This window comes from Fundulus heteroclitus, chromosome 18, assembly GCF_011125445.2.
Source record: "Fundulus heteroclitus isolate FHET01 chromosome 18, MU-UCD_Fhet_4.1, whole genome shotgun sequence".
In the NCBI taxonomy this organism is placed as follows: Eukaryota; Metazoa; Chordata; class Actinopteri; order Cyprinodontiformes; family Fundulidae; genus Fundulus; species Fundulus heteroclitus.
In genome coordinates this window covers 25596406-25615392 of record NC_046378.1, presented here as the reverse complement: position 1 = coordinate 25615392, position 18987 = coordinate 25596406, and the positions used below count along the sequence as shown (strand labels likewise).

The following is an 18987-nucleotide window of genomic DNA, read 5'->3' as shown; positions in this document are numbered from 1 at the left end:
AGGAGGTGTGCCAGCACAGTTCCCTGCGGCGCCTCCATACTGCAGACCAGCCTGTCACAGACACAGCTCTGTGTCCTCAAATGATGTGGGCGGGCAGTCCCAGACAGGATCCACTGGGGATCGGTGGGCGTACACACCTAATAACTCTAACTTGTCCCTCAGAAGCATAGTATTAAAGGCACTGGGGAAAATATTATCCTCACAGTGCTTCCAAGCTTCTCAGGTATGTTCGAGCTCAATGGTGGAGGTAGATGATGGCATCATCCGCCCTGATGCCAGGCTGAATCCAACATAGAGCTCACCAGGGGCCGAAGATAGGTGAGGACCAACCTTCACAAGGGTCTTCATCAGTTGTCAGGTCAGCGCTCCCGGTCCTTCAGATGTGTGGCCTTTGCCACTCGTACCACACAGGTGGCACTTCCCCCAGCTGCGGGCTTGTGTTTTCCCATGATGCCACACAGTTGATCTGCGGAGCACCACAGGAGCCTGGAGGTGATGCCATCCGTGCCTTGCAGCCTTTCACACCTTGATCTTTCGCGGCTCGTTCCTCACTTGATGTGTTGAAAGGGACAGGGTGGTGGTGGGCTGAGAGGTGTGAAGTTCTGCGATGAAAAAGCAGGTAGTTGACAAATATGGCTGTGGTTGCAGCAGGGGAGACCGGGCTGGGGGAGGGACGAGTGATCAAACCTGTTGGAAAAACCTGTTCAGACCATTCGCCCATGCTAAATCTCCTCCACCCAAGGTGTTTTGGTTGACCCAAAATCGTTTTCAGGTGTTCTGTCAGGTCAGCATACCCCGTCAGACCAGCTTACCCATAGTCGTACGCATGCGCGAACATGGTTGCGCATGCGTACGACTGCACAAAGTTGCGAACACTTGGAGAAACCGTCAGATCGCAGACCCCACTTTTCTGAGATATTTAAATGTAAAAAGTGTCAGCTAAATTAATTTTATATAATTATACAGTAGAGTTGGTTTTGTACTGTGAGTTATCTCTAATAAACCAGATAAGTTCCATTGGCATTTGGGTATTTATTTTAAACCATATGACAATAAACTTTGGTTGCACAGATGCATCACTTTTCAGATCAGCATAAGCTTAACCGTTGTATGACAGTCTGACAGGGTAGCTGCTACGTCAGGGTGTCAAGTAACTACAACTGTTTGTTTATCATATCACGCATAAATAAAGTAATCTAGAAAACTTTGTCTAATTTCTGCTAAAGGTAGCGCATGCGTATTGACCATGGGTATGCTGATCTGACAGAACACCGGCACTTTTTAACCCCACTGATTTTCTTTGCCGGTAAATGGTCCTCCATCTTCTCTCTGTGGATGTTGCTTCTAACCTGACAACAGCCAGCTGCATGTATCGCTCCGCCTAGCTCCACTCACATACATCTGGGACACGGCCATAGGGATTGCCTTTACTGAAGGCTGGGCCTTATCAAAACTCCTTGCATATGATTGGATAAGCCACTTGTCTGTCATCTTTATCGACGTGCTATTTCAACCACTCACACCGAAGCTAACCTGTGACGCTGATGAGACCGACGCAGGAAAAAAACCCTTTTTTTTTTATGTGTTTGCGGCTCTAGTGCAGGGTTTCCCGCAGCGCTATCTTGGCGAGGCGGCCGCGGAAAACGTGTCGTCCCTCTCCCCCCCCGCTCCGCGGAAAACATGTCGTCCAACCCCCCCCCTTTCCTGCGGGAAACACTGTAGTGGCACACCTTTTATTGACAGTGAGCTGACAGGAAGAGGGGGGGAGACAGGCGGCAAAGCGCCGCGGGTCGGAGTCGATCCCGGGCCGACCGCGTTGAGGACTAAAGGTCTCCTTATATGGTTCGCGCTAACCGCTAACCGCTCCGGGGACGCGTCCGCGTTGCGTGTCCGCGCCCCGGAAAACAAAACTTGCCAAATCCGGTCGGGAGAAGGGCGAAAACATGGTTTCCACCAACAAAAGCCTTAAGAGCCGTTCTCTGATGTTCTTTTAATGAAACAATATCAGATAGATTGGACAACACGGAAGAAATAGCAGCATCAATGCTAACGCTTGCTTCCTCGATGCGAGCCGCCATTGTTGTTGGAATCTCACGGTGGCTTCTCCACTACGTCACATCCATGAAACACCCGCCCTGCGTCCTGATTGGCCAGACCAAAAATTTGGTTGGGGAAATCACTTTCAATCAGCCGTGTCCCAGATGTATGTGAGTGGAGCTAGGCGGAGCGATACATGCAGCTGGCTGTTGTCAGGTTATGTTGCTTCAGCCCAGCTCCCAGTTCCTCCCTGTTTCCCGATTTAAAGGCTTTTTTCGTCTCCTTGAGTAGGGCCTGTACTTCAGGGTTGATCCAGGTCTTGTTATTGGAGAAACACTTCATGAGGGGCACAGGGTTGTCCACACGGAAGTTCATGTAGTCCGTGATACGGTCTGTGGTGTTGTCAATATCCTCCCCATGAGGAGCACAGGGTTCTTCCCACACGGCGAAGCTGAAAAAGTCCCTCATAGCCTCTACACCCTCCTAAGGCCATATCTCTTCATTGTGTGTCTTACAGCTGGTTATTAAGTAAGTGTAAGTGTCAATTACTGTAAGTTATGTGGGTCAACTTAGAGTTTATTTTTTTGTTTGTAATAGAAATAATATATTTGCAGATATGTTTAATAACGTGAGTTGGTGTCTTTTTGTTTTAGGGTAAATATAAAGATACGATATTAACTCCACTAACCTTCCCGTAGGTAGGCTGAAACACACTGAGCTGAAAGAGTCGGGGAGGAGACAGGGTTTATGTAGAGAAAAGAAGCGGAGACAGAGGTCTGTACCCTGTGGCTCCTGGGCCAAGCGTGGCTGCTTAGTTCCTCTACAGTAGCTTTTCATAATTTTACCCCAAGATAATAAATGAAACAATCAGTGTTTTTAAATATAAAGGTAAATCAAAGGCTAGTTTTGGCAGTTTATGCTTTTTTAAAACATATGACTCTATAGAATTTCCACAGCAAACCTAAAAATTATGCTATTTTGTTTGTTCACTTGTTCTTGTCTTTAGATCATATGTTAGATAATATATGTTTCTTTCTCCTTGATTTTTAATGAAAACATAATTTAGCAATATATATATATATTTAAAGGTTTAATACTTTATTTACTTGAAACATTCTTTCACTGAAACACTGAAAAAGAAATCTTACAATGTGTACTTTTTTGACCAGTTTTGGCAGCTCCAGACAAATTAATTTTATAGGGCTAGGGGCAAAGCTTTGGGTTGCAAAGGTTGCCGACCCCTGGCCTGAGTAGTCTTTTCGTTGTATTGTTTATCTTTCCGTATATTTTTACATTTTACTTTTATTATAGGCATTTGATGTGGACAGCAAAGTAAGAATGTCAGTGTACAGGGAAACTTTAACATCTGACAATAAACACTGTGACTTAAATCCCAGTTTTCACTCAGTACAGTGACTCTCAATGGTGAACACACCCTGATGTATTTGTGATGTAAAATATAAAACTGAACTGAATAATTTAAAAAACAATACAATATCCACAGATTATGTGACTTTTATACTGCACAGTTCACCTGAAAAAGGTTAGAAGGAAATAAAAACTACAATTACTCAGTTGCATAGATATGTACCCTCGAACTAAAACTGCTAAAGCAGTGGCAGCCTTTTGTTTCAATTCCAGCATTCAGCCCTGACTTGGTAATATTTACACCTTCTTCTTTGCAAAGTTCTTCAAATCTACCAGATTTTGGAGATACATTTTTTTTATTTATTTCTTCTGGTGAACCCACAGATTTTCTGTCAGGTTTTAGTTCTGAACTTTGATGGCCTATATAATTTTTTTTAATTGTCCTATCTCTATGTCTTTCTTATGGTGATGTGGATGTAGGCAATACTTGGACTCATTATGATGGAGAAAGTAATAGCAGCCTTCAACTGACTGATACCTTTGTACAATTAGACCATTTGGGTTAGAGAAATCATTCCCTTGAATGTTTTGTGGAAGTGCGTCACTAAATGATATCCCAGCTATGTCAGCTTTATTATATAGCTAGCTATATTTGCAGATTCAATTTCAGTTCACCTCTCTGCAAACCAGCTTTATAGATAAAGGATGCAGATGAGGGAATGTCAGGACAGCTTTTTTATGGTTGAGTCAGATTCAGAATGAACTCAAGAGCACAAATCATTAGTTTACAAAAGCGTGGATATTATCCAAATCAGATCATTGGTGCTTTTTAAATTGGTTTTCCTTTTATATTTTCGCTTAAATCGTGCAGCATATGTCATCTTATATGTGCAAAATGTTTTGAAAGGATTGCTTTTTTAACTTTATGATAACCAGGCATTTTTAACACAGGCGGTTCACTACCAAGCCCTACTTGTATTATTATTGATCTGTTTTTGTTGCATAAAGATGAAGAAATGAAAGCTCTCCATGTGAAACACTATTTGAAAAATATATATATTTTTAAGTAAACGCTTTTTTGAAAAAAAAAAAAAAATCCTGAGTGAGGTTATCGTCGGTCATGAGTGAAAGGGTGAAGTATCTTTCCTCGTTTTGTAAACTTGGTGCGTTCAGCAGGCGCGCCTGTCGTTACCACCTGTCACCACAAGGCGGAGACACAAACCCGGCCCTGCCTTTGAACGTCCCTCCCCGCTGAAGGCGGGCCCTGGGGCGCGTCGAGAAAATGTCAACAACATGCCGGAGTCTTCCAGAGAAACAGAAACCGAAGGGAGAGGGAGGGACAGACAACAAAGAGACCTGGAAACCCCGAAGTCTCGCAACGTCGTGTCAGTAATATCCCAGTTAGCGGACGATAATCTCACACTTGTGCGGGTAGGACGCTTTGCTTTTGGGTTTGTGTGGAGGCAGAAGTGAATGTAGCGCTGTTACGAAACGGGGTTTTGCTTTTAAACAAGGGGGGACACGTTTGTGGATTTCTGTGCATAAAAAAAAAAAAACACGTCCAACGACCTCTAAGCACGTCCCCCGTGGAACGTGGTGTCAGCGCACAGGCCACGCCATCAGCATCACTGCTGTCACTGCCAGACGGCATGGCTGTGCTGCTGGGTGGCAGATTTCTCCCCCCCCTCCCTGTCACCCCCCTGCACACCCCTCACACATCTCTCCTGTCTCACACAGAACATTAGCACTGGACTGGCTGCTGCTGGCGTGATTGTAATCGCAAGGAGCATCAGAGTGGTAAGCTCTAGTCCACAGAACTTCTGTTAAATGTGGACTGAAATGTACACAAAAACACAATCTGGGTACAGAAAAACATCACGCTGAATAAGATAAGATAAGATAGTCTTTATTGATCTCACAATGGAGAAATTCACTTGTCACATCGGCACATACAAGAAGGTGCAGAGTAGGGAAGGTGCATTCAGTTATATACAGTGAATCTTCATATATACAATGGATCAAAAAGAATACCAAAAAATACAAAAAGAAATAGGAATGGGCATATGATGTCTTATTTACATTCATAGTGGTCTATATATATATAAACATATATATATATATATACACTTATATATATACATATATCTATACGCCTACATATGTGCATATACATTCGTGTATACATTTGTACATACATACATACATACATGTGTACTGAATGTGGCAAAGTGTGCAAAAACAACTTGTGCAGATATTACTGTGCCTGGCCAAAGTGCTCACACCCATTGACTCTTTTCGCATTTTTGCCAACATTGCAACCCAAACCTTTAATGTGTCTTTTAAAGGATTTCTATTGGTTGACCAACAACACAAATTCAGTTCATTGTTGTGATGGAGAAGAAATGCATTAAATGGATTCAAAATATTGTTTACAAATAAAGATTATAATAGTGTGCTGATTCCTTTTACTCCGATTACCCCGCAATAAGTCAGTGCAAGCAGTTTCTTCAAAAACTCCCCTCATTAGTTAATCTCTGTATTAATCTTCAAAGGCCTCTGTGATTTGTTTGGGGACTAACTGCGTCCTGAAGTCCAAGGTACACAGCCGACAGTTCAGGGAGAAAGTTGCGGAGAAGTTCAAATTAGGGTTTGGTTATAAAACGACGTCTCAGATAGCTCTGGTCGACCCATCATGTGACAATGGAAAGAGGACAGCAAAAACTGCAAGGCTACCAAGATATGGCTCCACCTAAATTAACAAGCCAGGCAAAGGCCTTTAGTTAAAAGAGCAAGCGTGAAAGAAGGCGCTCTGGTCAGATGAGATAAGAACTGAACTTTGTGGCCTACATGCAAAACGCTGTTGAGGAAGATAAAGAATGTCATCCTACCATGGAGCATGGAGGTGGCAGTGTCATACCGTTGTAACGCTTTGATTCACTCAGAGGTGACGTAGCTTCAACCTTCCAGCTGGACAATGAACCCTAAACACTTGGGCTGAACAATAATTCAATAACAATATATATCGATCGACAGACGTAAATCGATAATAGAAAAAAGGATCAATAAAAAGTTCAATAGAATAAGAATTTTCCATCCTTTTGCATTTGAGCCATGTAGGTTAATATTACAGTCATTACATCCTCCCAACCAATCACAACGCAGACCCAGGAGTCACCAAGCTCCGCTCCTTCAAAGAGTTTAGAGAGCACGCCTTCTTTTTTTCTTTTTTTAAAACTTGCAGTTTCGCTAAAAAGTTGGTTGAATAAAGAGTTGAGTTTGAATTCAAGTGTTTGTGTGCCTGTATCTAAAAATAGGTCGCTAAGCAACAGCATAAAATAGCCAGGGCTACACTTAAGACTTAGACAACTTTATTTGTCATTTTGTATGCACAGAGTGCGTACAGAACGAAATTTCGTTTGCATACAGCTTGAAAATTACAGTAAATTAGAGTAAATTACAGGATAAAATTACAGGATAAAGTGCAGCAGTGATTTAACAGTAAAACAATTGAAATGTAAACAATGCAGGAGAAAGAGAGACAGTGTGCGATCACAAGAGACATGCAATAAAATAAAGATAATAAGATACATAAAATAAATAAATATATGTTTTGAATTTGTTGATAATTATCGATGTTGATTAATATGGTTTCTATTTTATTGATATGCTTTTATTCTATATCGTCCAGCTCTATTAAACACCCAACCAGAGCAACAATGTCTTATATCTAATAGTGTCTCTGTGTTAGAACGGCCCAGTCAAAGTCCGGACCCAAACCTGATTGAGAATCTGAGGGAAGACTCGTATCCTGACAAAATGTGAAAAAGTTAAATGAGTTTGAACCCTTTTCCAACATGCTTTAATACATAACCCAGGGCTTTCTTAAAATGTTGTTGTTCTGCCTATTTCCATCTCCCCAGATCACGAAATTTCGAGCTGCGGCTGAGATCCCCGTCCGTTTCATTGAGAGGAACGTCCGCCTTCGAGGAAAAGTTCATTCCATCACAGAGAGGGGGATAGAAGTGGAGCACGTTCCGATATATCTGCCCGTCATCTCGCCATTACTGTCAAAACACCGGGGTAATGTTGGGCTAATATTCTTTTTTACATGGGACATATATAAGCTTATGGATGCCTTGATAAGTGGGGACATGTCTTCCAACCCCAAAGAAAGGTATAGCATTAAAAAAAAACGATGAGTTTGTTGATTCTAATACAGAAACAAGCAGGATTATTGTGGGAGAATTTACTTTATCTGGAAGGAAACACTGAAATATTTTAACTGCAAGTATGTTTTAAAATAAACAAAAAAATGATGCAAAGAAGGATTGTAGCATTGTAAATAATTCCAACACTAATAAAAAACATTAGTAAAAACAACTAAAAAGGAATAAGAATTATTAATAATTTAATAACTAAATAAAAATAAGGAAATGCATATGAAACACAAATAAGCAAAGATCAATCAAATTTTTTATGTATTATTACTACCTGCTGCCAGAAGACCCAAAGGCTGAGGAGGGCTCATGCAATAAGAAATATGTAATAAATGAGACGAGTGATGACCGTTGAGAGTTATGACAACAACTAAAAGTGTCTAGAAATTTGTTCTACAGAGGATGCGTGATTTGCAAAGTGGTTCCTGAATAAAAACTAAAATGTAAGTCTCAATCCATAATAGTGTAATATTTTACAGAATGTGCACCTGATCACTTGTTAGATGAAATGTTATTGCGGCATTTTTCACTTTGACATCAGATTTAGACTCATATTTAAAGCTTATTAGATTAACGTCGACTTCCTTTGGGGAAAAAAAGCACTCGTGGTTTCATGAACTGTCTCAGCCAGAATTTTCTTTGCAGGGTCTGCAGTGCCGTGTTCAACCATTATTCCCCTTCAACTTTTTCCCATTTGGCACGCTGCTCAGCACAACTCCTCCAGTCATTTCCTCTCTTTTAACAGGTTTTCTTCCTGTTTTAGCTCCTTCTATCTTCCCGTTAACTCTGACCAGCTTCTTTGTCTCTGCTGAAAAAAAAGCATCCCGCATCATAATGCTGCCGCCACCATATTTCAGAGGGGTTCATGTGTTCAGGTTGACGTACGGTGTCAGTTTCTTACCACACACAGGGGGTTTCTCGAATGAAGGCCAAAAGGTTCAGCTTCAGTCTCCTCTGATCGGAGCATCTTATTCCACAGATTGGACGCATCTCCTGCATTGCATGGTACATCTAATGGCTTTCCTTCACAACATACGTTTTTTTCTTGCCACTATTCCATTAAGAAATAATACATATACGGTTATATAAACTAACTTGGCATATTACTGAGGTCATATTACTGAGGGGTATTACTGGCATATTACTGAATTTATTTCAGAAACTCATTTCAATAAGTGACACACATTATTTAAAGTTATTACGCACAGACTGATGTTTTCAAGGTTTTATTTCGTTTGATTATGAGGATTGTCTAGTTACTCCAAATGAAAACATGAATATTACATCAGACCAGTAAAATATTTCTATTAATACATAGATTGTGAGACTGATAAAAAGTTTTTTTAAAAAATACTCAGTTCAAAGGCTTCCAGTGAGACTCCGACAACGAGTCTCACTGGATTGCTTATTCTAATTTATGGAATATGACTGTACAGTGCATAAATAATTGCTGTCCTCTTAACAGATTCTCCTGCCTGATCTTTCGATTCCTGCATCTTCTCCAGATCTATCTCCTTCTCATAGTGATGGCCCGTGAGGTGTCCACACCTTGGGACATTGTTTTATAACTTAACCCTGTTGTTTCACTAATATTCTTTAAAAAAAAACAAAAAAAAAACTTCTGAGTTCTTCATATAACAGCTGCATTTACACCGAGTTTAGATGACACACGTGGGGACTCATTTTACCAATTAAATTACTTCTGAAGGCAATCGGTTTCCCTGGTTTTTATCTAGGGGTATCAGAGTGAAGGGGAAACATCCATTTTGATTAACAAAAAAAAAAAATCAAATTAATTAAGAAAAGAAAATCAAAAACATTTCCATTTATTTTGTGTTTTTACATGTTGATCAGTCACATAAAATGTCAACAAAATGCAGTCAGGTTTGTGTCAATGTAACAAAATGTAAAAGAAGATCAGTGGGTGTGAATACTTCTGCAAGCCACTTGAAACTTTACCGTATAGAAATAGGCACGGAGAGGCAATGACTTATTTCAATCTCTTTAGGCTCTTGTGTTGTTCTTTTGCAATAGTAACATTAATTAAAAAAGAACCTTTTTAGTGTCCTCACCAAGTATTTTATTAACTCCACTGTTAAAAACACTGCTTATATTTCTATTAGCATGTTAAATTCAACAAAAACTTGAATCTTGCTTATTTTTTTCAAATCTTTATTTACTAGATTTGTAACAAAATGGTTTTCAGCGCCTCCAGAACAACAAGAATTGTATCCCAACACGACACTGGACAACCGGAAGACAACCACGTTTACCACCATCTTTTACCTGCCTTCATTAAACGTTCTTCAAGGCTGACACTTTTACAAGATAAAAAAATATAAAGTCAATTTTTGTATGCATTAGGATTGTCAGCACACATCTTTGAAAAGATGTGTGCCTAAAATATATCTAAGTTGTATCTAAATGGTTCAGGTGAACTGAGGATAGAGTAAATCAGGGATTCCCAGAGTGTGGTGGGTGAGCGAGCTGCCGCTAGAGGGTGCACACGATAAAACAGGTAATGGTGGTCTGGCAGTGTTTTTTCCCCCCCCACACCATAAAGACGTGTAAATAAAGGATTTACTTTGTAAAAATTTCAATCAAAAACTGTAAATTTAATAAATAAATAAAAATGTATTCACCCTAAAATGTATTTATTTAGAAGAAGTCTTCTATGGAGAGAATTGCAACGGATCGCTCCAGGCTGAGCCACCGATGCACCTGAAAATCCTCAGGGGTCTTGATGTGGATGTTGTGTATAACTTTATAGGAATTTTTTTCAAATTATGTTCTAATTTTATTTCCATAACCTTTGTTATGACGGTTTTGTTTCTGTAACTGCAACTGCGATTTTCTTGTTATGTGTGTTCTGGTCATTTGAGCATGATTAAACACGCCAGCGGTTTCCAAAATAGTTTGGGAACCGCTGGAATAGATGACCAGTGATTTACTGTAACGTGGGTCATAAATACTCTTTCCTTTCCCGTGTTCAGATGTGTCTACGGCGCCGCTGGTGGTGCATCTGGCAGGAGTGGAGCTGACACCGGAGGGAAAGATGTGGCTGCAGAAGAACCTGGTTCCTCCACAAACTGTTTGGCTACAGCTGATCAGCCGGGAGGACAACACGCTGCACTGTTTGGTGTCCCAGAGCAGGGTGAGGCGTCGTACCCTTCAAGCAGATAAAGCCTGGGCCGGATGTGTTATTTGTCAAGTAACACCAGCGTCCTCCACATTTAGTGGTGTGTAAAAGTCTTTCAAATGAAGAAATCTTTTATACTGTGGAGCCACGCTGGGATTTGCTATTGTGAGCCAGAATTTGCACGTCCACCACTAGCGCCGTGTTCTTTCCACAAATGACAGCAAGTTCACCTCAGAACATGTAATGTATGTGAAACGGTTTGGAGAAGTAATTGGAAACACGATTTTGCTTGTAACAGCGCTCAGGATGTTAATATTGACGGTGAACGAGTCTCATTTAAACTTTGAGTGGTGTGCTTTACATGTTAGCTTGTTTAGAGTGTCTAGAAACATCGAATTGTGAACAATAACTCGCTGCTATCCTAAGGTGTAAATATGACCTGACAGTGGCTAAGTTCTCTTAGCCTGTCTTCACGACGTAGAAGACAAGAGAACATGCCACTGAAGGGAGGCGGATGTGTGTTGAGCTTCAAAAGTCTGAAAATTCCTAAAAGAAGATAGCTCATAACTTTACCTTTAACCTATATCTACAATCAGAGTGAAAATGGACACGGTTTAAAAGAAAGAAAGCTGGAAGAGGAGCCAAGCTTGTCTTGTCCTTATGCACACACTGCAAAAAGGGAACTAAAAGTAAAATTTTCTTGGATTGAATGTATTTGCCCTTTATATGAGCAAGTCAATAAGGTCAATAAGGCCAATGGAGTGAGTATTTTTTACCCTTAGAATAACATAATAAGTGCAAAAATCTTATTCCATTGGCAGATCATTTAAACTTGTCTGTCCATTCAAGGACAAATAGACTCATTTCAAGAAAATTCGAATTACTTTTAGTTCCCTTTTTGCAGTGGAGCAAGAAGGGTGTTAGGAGAGGCAAAAATAGGACCAAATCTCGCTGTTGGAGACCATGGGTCAAGGATCGCTCCTTAGGGTCCCCAGGTCTGCGTAAAGACCATTAGGCACTGTTTACATCATGCTAGCTGATTATTGAGGGAAACAACTTTTCTTTCTGTTGTAAATGTAATAATGATAAACCATGTACTTTGGTCAGACGAGGCCAAGACTGAGCTTTTCGACAGCAAACACTCCAGGTGGGTGTGGCGTGAAACAAAGGATGGCTATGTGGACACACACTTCTCTCTAAAAAAATCTTTTTTGGCATTACAACATTCAAGCCCTTCTGAGCTTTTTGCATGTTTCAACTGGTATGTTGACGATTTATCTTTGGTAATGAGCTCCGGGTCTTTGAGGTTACAAGGCCTCCTCGCCATCACCCTAATCTTTAGCTCCCTCCACAGATTCTCTATCAGGTCCAACACTGCGAAAGGGGAACTAAAATTAAATAAACCTTACTTGAAATTAGTGTATTTGTCCTTGATTTGAGCTGGCAAGTTTAAATGATTTGTCAATGGAATAAGATTTTTCTCCCTAAAATAGGAACAACTCACCTCCATCATCTTATTTGAAGTGCAGTATATCTAATTTTTGGAGTCAAAATACTTATTCTATTGGAATTACCTGCTCAAACCAAGGACAAATACACTCATTTCAAGAAATCATACTTCCTTTCAGTTCCCTTTTTGCGATGAAGTCATGACTCTTCCCAGGTCACTTGTTCTAGTCAGAAGAAGCATAGGATTACTTTAAAATTTGCCAAGAGTAGACAACAACTTTTGGCTTGACTATACAAGCGTATTTTTCAAAAAATTTTTAGACAAAGTATGATAAAGGAGCAATAACTAGCTCATGTTGGAGTCGGGAACTTATTTCAGAACGCCTTGATGCATCACAGCAAAGATGAACCCATCCAGAGGACCTATCCAGTTATTTCAGAAGGTTTACCTGGTGAACTATGACCGTAAATGATATTATTTTAAGTTGGGTGAATTCAATTTAAAAGTAGTTATTGTTAAGGGTGAGCATTGATAGCTTTTCTCTTTGATGCTGTTTTAGTTTTGCTCGTTTTTTTAACCAATCTTTCTCTCCAGCAGGGGTCAGTCTGGAGCTACTGCATGAACGAGGAGCTCCTGAGGCTGGGCCTGGCTCGCAGGGCACCCATCGCAGGGGTCCCGCCGGGCTCTCCCCTCTACTGGCGCCTGCACAAACGGCTGCACAGGGCCGAGGTGAAAGCTGAGAAGAAGGGCCTGGGCCTGTGGAAGAGGGAGAGCTTATGGGAGAGGGCTTCCAAAGCTCTCAGAGACAATCCTTTACTCAGACTTATGGGGAGGATCTTTAAAAGGACTCGCACTGAGTGACTCATTAATCCAAGTCAAACACTTTGTTGCTGGGAGTTTTCAAAAGCCGTCATTGTTTAAGGACACAAATTAATTGTATTTACAGAGTGTGTCCACAGCTTAAGCAGGCTCACAATATCTTGCAAAACCCCCGAAAGATGTGAAAGGCACCAGAGAGTCGTAGCTTCTTGTTCTTTCCTTTACACGGCCAAAAGAACGCACACTAGATTGCTCGTGTTTAAAACCTTTGTGCAACTGAATAGCTTTGTAAGTGTTTGAAATAATAAAAAAATGCTGATAAAAGCGGCTGCTTAAATCAACAGTGTGGTAATCTCCAAGAAGTTGAGGCCCATCTCTATTAGTTACAAGGTTGTGTGTTTGACTGGGGCTTCTCAGTAGGGTGGGATCAGTTAATAGTGTTCAAAATAGTGCGGGATACGGTGTGTGGGAGGCAGGTGGGGGGGGGGGGGGTACACTTGTCCGCTGTTGCTATGGAAGCATTAAACGTGAAACACAAAACGCACTAAAGGCCGGACTCCATATTGGTTCCTCTCAGATCCCCATGGGAGCTTTATATGCAGCATGTAAAAGGGTACTTAAAAAGCCGTTCCTTTTATGTGTAGCTCGACCGAGGCCTTGCACTGTTTAGGCTTGAATGAGACAAAAAAAAAAAAGGGTAAATAACCTACCTTTGTAATCATAACAGCGAATTTTATAACGACAAGTATATAAAATCACAAGAGGAGGAGGCCTGATAATGAGGTCATACCTCCGCGTGCCCTGTGGGGTGCAGGGGGTCCCGGTGTAGTGAGAGTTAGCCGGCCATCCGAAGGGACACAAGGAGATTAGTGCAGAAGGGAGGAGGGTCACAGCCGTGGAAGGGGATTTTGGATCTGAGCACAAAGGCAGGAGAGGAGGAGTCCCAGGGGAAAAGGGATAGGGAGCGAAGTAGAGGGGGGTGAGGAGAGTGGGAAGGTAGAGAAAGAGAGGGAGGGAGGGGGTGGTGGTGGTGTTGATGAATCAGCTTGTCGTCTCTTTTGTTGTGCAAATGTCACTAGGGTCTGTTGCTGCCATAGAGGGTTGTGATTGGTGGGCAGGTTTAAATTGTAAGGTGCATTCAGGGGCTGATGGGGGGGTGTAGACTTTGAACTGTCAGCGAAGGAGGAGTAGGAGACAAACCACGGCTCAGGCGGAGAAGGAAGAGGAAAGTTTTTTAATACCGGCGTTTATAGACAGTGTGAGCTGTTGATTGATGCAGACGCCGTCCGTACCTGGTGAGATATTTGGAGAGCGATGGGTGGGGAGCACGAAGCGAGCAGACGGCTGTGCTGACTTTGGACTTGATAAAACACGGCGAGTGGAGGACTAACGCCAGCAGATGAAATGGATCCTTAAATCACCGCCGCTTGTAAAAACCGTCACACTTCACCTCATGCAACTTGGATTCTTAGCCTCTCCGCTCTACCCCCAGACTAAGGGATCTTGATTTCCAAATGAAATGCAGAATTAACTTTAATTGAGAAGGAGACTTTGGGACAATTGGGCACTCGTTTGTCTCCCGGAAGGTCACTTCGGACATCTCTTGTTCAAGAGTCGTTTAACGCAAGGAATGCAACAGTTGTAGCTTATTTCCTGCATAAGTCCATGTGTGGGCATAGAAACACAGAGTTCAGCTGCAGTTCATGCCTTGTGTTAACGGGCTTTACTTCACCATTCTTTCTATGTTGTAGTTTTCCTTGTTTGTGCGCCTTTTTCTACTGCGCTTTTTTTGCTCTTTTTTTTGCATTAAAATGCTTGGTAATACCAACATGGTAAAACAGCCAGCTTCTTTAGCAATAACATTTGGTGAATTACAGTCCTTGTTGAGGGCGTCACTAACTGTCTGCTGGGAAAGTGTCAAGTCAGCAGCCTTCTAACTGAGTTAACGTAGCATTTATGTTTTCAAAATAATTATATGCTACTCTTATGGACATGTCTAATTTGACCAACAAAATATCACTTTGTGTTGAGCACATTTTTTAAATCATATTTTATTCTATTGTTTGTATTAATAAGTTATTTAAAGGTCCTTATATCTATTCTTGAAAAAGCTATTTGTTAGCTTCTGTGAAGAAAACTGTCAAAAATATTAATGATTTGGGTAATAGTTGGCCCTGCTTGTTTCATCGTGGTTTTAGTATTGCTAGACACATTAACAAGGTGTTATAAACTGTAACAACCAAGTGTTAGCATTTTCTCCCATAACGAGACACAAAATAAAGTCACTTTGGTAAATAAATCTTTTAAATGTAACTCTTTAAAGATATTTTATATCATTTTTAATACAAAGTATCAGTTTGTTTGCCTTTTCCTGAATTCAAACAGAAAACTTGATGTTTTGTGTTATTTGCCTTTAGCTTGTTGCTCATTCCAAGGAGAGCGCACTCCAATCCGAAATCCATTTCAGGCTTTTCCAAACTCTCTTGTCCCACACCACCAGTAGTGGCTATTTGAAAAGGCACCATGCTTGATGCAGTGGTGGGTACTCACCCACACAGTGCAGGGAAGTTGTTGGGACACTCTGCCTTAAAACCAAACTACTGGAACAGTTTTCAACTACCATGTCATACAACGGATTTCCTTTGTCTAACTGCTTTTACAGCCACCACTGCTGAAAGGGATTAAGTTTAGGGAGGAAGCTGACAAAAAAGAGTTTGAAAGGCTGAAACTGAACAAAAAGACGTGAGTAAACTGATGCTTCAAGTGCTTTTTTTTTTCTCCTTTATTTAGTGCATTTTGTTTCCTCCCTGGTTCCTAGTTGTGCACTTTTCCCGCTTCACCAAGCCGCACACATCCTGTCACTTTAAATTTGCAGTCGTTAGGATACTGTATGCAGTATCCAAGCTGCTGTGCACCTGTTCAACTGTGGTAAAACAGGATCTAATGATGTTTCAGTTCTTATCTTTATTGCACTACTCCATGTCAGGCGGAAGCACACTTCTATTCCAGGAGGTTTTTTTGTCCTCTGCCAGGGCTTTTTTTTTGCAGTTTTAATGGTACTGTCAATACATAATCAGTATGATTGACGAGGGATTTTGTGCCACAGCTGAATTTGCTGCTTGTAGCTGGGGAGCACAACAAAGGCTTTTATCACTCTCAGCCGGTAGCCATCCCAGTGAGAAAGAGGCAGGCACTCCCCTCCCATCTGAAAGGACCGTCCTTGGGGATTTTTTCTGATTTGATTTGAGTGGCTTGAGCGTGGTTGACCGGGGTGTGAAAGACAAAGCGGCATAAAGAGACAGCTGGTGTCACATAAACGCACCCCGACATGTAACGGGTACTTTCTGCTCCTGGTGCTCCTGTCTCACACACATGTTCTAAAATTCAGCCACTTTTAGGATACATTTGTTGGGTGCTTGCTCAAATAAATCAGGTGGCTGTCACAAATAAAAAAAAAAAAACACTCCCTGGTAAGCAGCTATAACACTGGATAGCTGTTCCCTAACACGCCCACATGCACTGTGAAGACTGCGTGCGTATGTGTGTGAAGGAATGCATCGACCGTGAAGAAACTCCCTTGTTACTATGAGACTGAGAGGATTGTGAGCAGTGTATCAACTTTCCGGTGTTGGGTTGTAGGAGTGGAAACTTGACTCTGTGGGTGCTCTGATCCCTCATGAATAAGTGAACTTTCCTTTGGAGGGACGTACAGCAGGAGACAAGAGCATGGTTTGTTTAGGGCTGGATTAAATATTCTCTGCATACAGAGCCTTGCGTACGTATTGTCTTCTAAACTTTTTAATACTTTGTCCAATTATGAACATAAACTTCAATATATTTTGGTTGGCTTGTATGCGACAGGCCAAGACAAAGCAGCACATCTGTGTGAAGTGGAAGGAAAATGCTACATAGCTTTCCTCTTTATTTATTTATTATGTATAAATAGAAATCTCAAAAGTGTGGTGTGCATTTATTTAGCCCCCCTGCATCAAAGTGTTGATGACTACATGAATGCAATTACAGCTGCATGTCTTTTGGGTAAGCTCCGCAAATCTAGACACCCACACACCCACACATACATATATGCATTGTTTTCATTTGTACACTAAACCTCTGTCCCAGGCTCAAGAATATCCTTATATTTAGCACCATCCATCTTTCCCTCAGCTTGGACCAGTTTCCCTGTCCCCGCTGCTGAAAAAGCATCCCACATCATAATGCTGCCACCACTTTGTTTGACTATGGGGAGGATGCCTTCAGGGTGGTGTGCAGTGTTAGTTTTGCTATAGATCAAAGCCCCCCCCCCTCAAAGTGTAAATACAAAAATAACGAATAAGACAGCAGCAGGACGGTGTAATTTGTCAGAAAGACTTTATCCAACCAGAAAGAGCGACTGGCGTATCAATTTTGTAAAAGTCATGTAATGTGCCTATGCACCTTTAACAATAAGCTACATTATATATGACAGGGAAGACGTATGAAAGGCCAATTGGCTATCATGACCACGAACCTCTCATAAAGACTGAGACAATAAAATGTCTCCAAGCTAGAACCTCATTCACCCTAAGATGTGCAGAAAATAAACAATTCTTTGTGATTGCTGAGGATAGTACGAACACTTTGACTCTAATAAGGAGACCTGATATCAACATCAGAAACAGCAGAATATTTGGATTTATGTGACATATTACCTCAAGTCTACAGCGAAGCCGCACAACCTGTAGCACAAACACAGTAAAATCATACACACAGGTGCACATGCCAGTCTGGGATATCCTGGTCTTGCAGGTATAAATACACTAAACACAGACAATTAGTACATCTGAAAAAATAATGTAAAAATAATAATTTCAGCATTAAGAACAAAACCTAATTTCATTTGTTAGTAAAACTTCCTCTGTGATGGGTGTCACCAGTCGTACCAAGGTCCTCCACAGTTCTTTGTTTTTATGACTTGGTAATAGTTCTTCAAAGCAGCTAATCATTCCCCACCTTTGCAACGCAAGAATGGCGCTCTGGTAATTCTACCAGGAACAGGTTAAAATATCACTAAAACAGCAGTGGATGAAGCATTTTGACTTGGACAATTTCCTTGTCTTTTCCCCAATCTAACTATTTTGCTAGCATTGCTGACACAATACAACGATTAATCTGACAGTCTGACAACTATTTATTGCTGAACTTTAATTTCTGAGAGGCTACATCTAGATTTTTACAGTTTTGTATAATTGTACAGTGAACACAGTTGGATTATGAACCACTTAGTAACATATGTAAAAAGTTCAGTGTAAACTTTAAGAAAGCATAATCTGTATGTTTGACTATTAACATATAAAGCTACAAATGAAACTTTGGATTCAGGTTGTAGTTCAACAAAATACTAATAGAAATAGTTCTGGACCGTTAGTATTCCTATCTGCACAATCAAAAACACAATAGAACTAGCAATAGAAAAAACAGTTAAGTAAAAAAAGTCAAAGGTTTTAATAATATAATGGCATCATTTTCAAACTACATTGGTTTTCTGTTACCAGAGCCCAAAGCAGAGCGTTCAATAAGTCATTGAGTGGGTGAGTCACTCAGTGTGAAAACATTTGTCTGGCCCTCAGCGTTCCAAGACTGTTTACTCTTTTCTGATAGCTGCTCAACAAGCAGCTACAACTTACTGCTTTCACCCTGGAGAACACAGAGGACCCCATTACACTCGCTCTAGGGATCCGTACAGTCCCTACAGATGTTATCACTAGAGGACAGCACAACTGTGTTGGATGTGTATGTGACTGCATTTTACTTTAACCTTTTATTAATCTGCACATGATTTAGCTCAGAACTTTAATACTACGCATGGATAAATTCTATTTAGCATCTATGACTGCTGGCCACCTGCAATGAAGAAGGACAGTCGTTAAACATGTTGTCATATCACGCCTTTTCAGTTTTATTTTCCATATTAAAAT

At 40.9% G+C, this 18987-nt stretch overlaps 2 protein-coding genes across 2 annotated transcripts in view; both read left to right on the top strand.

Annotated features, from left to right (window-relative positions):
• Nucleotides 1-4572: 4572 nt before the first annotated feature.
• On the top strand, nt 4573-14023 carry c18h3orf33 (c18h3orf33 homolog (H. sapiens)). Its single transcript, XM_012882005.3, has 5 exons — nt 4573-4836; nt 5143-5202; nt 7326-7485; nt 10616-10776; nt 12809-14023. The coding sequence occupies exons 1-5, from the start codon at nt 4699-4701 to the stop codon at nt 13070-13072; spliced, it is 783 nt and encodes a 260-aa protein (XP_012737459.2). The 5' UTR covers nt 4573-4698; the 3' UTR covers nt 13073-14023.
• A 1527-nt stretch (nt 14024-15550) lies between these two features.
• The window catches only part of plch1 (phospholipase C, eta 1), an 87532-nt gene continuing 84095 nt past the window's right edge, over nt 15551-18987 (top strand). The window contains exon 1 of the mRNA XM_036149615.1: nt 15551-15772. The gene's annotated coding sequence lies outside the window, so the exon portion shown is untranslated. The remainder of the gene's footprint in view (nt 15773-18987) is intronic.

Coding starts and splice junctions, on each gene's coding strand:
- c18h3orf33 (XM_012882005.3), top strand. CDS start 4,699: ATGCCGGAGTCTTCCAGAGAAACAGAAACCGAAGGGAGAGGGAGGGAC. Junction 4,837..5,142: donor ATAATCTCACACTTGTGCGG/GTAGGACGCTTT, acceptor TGTCTCACACAG/AACATTAGCACTGGACTGGC. Junction 10,777..12,808: donor GTTTGGTGTCCCAGAGCAGG/GTGAGGCGTCGT, acceptor TCTCTCCAGCAG/GGGTCAGTCTGGAGCTACTG.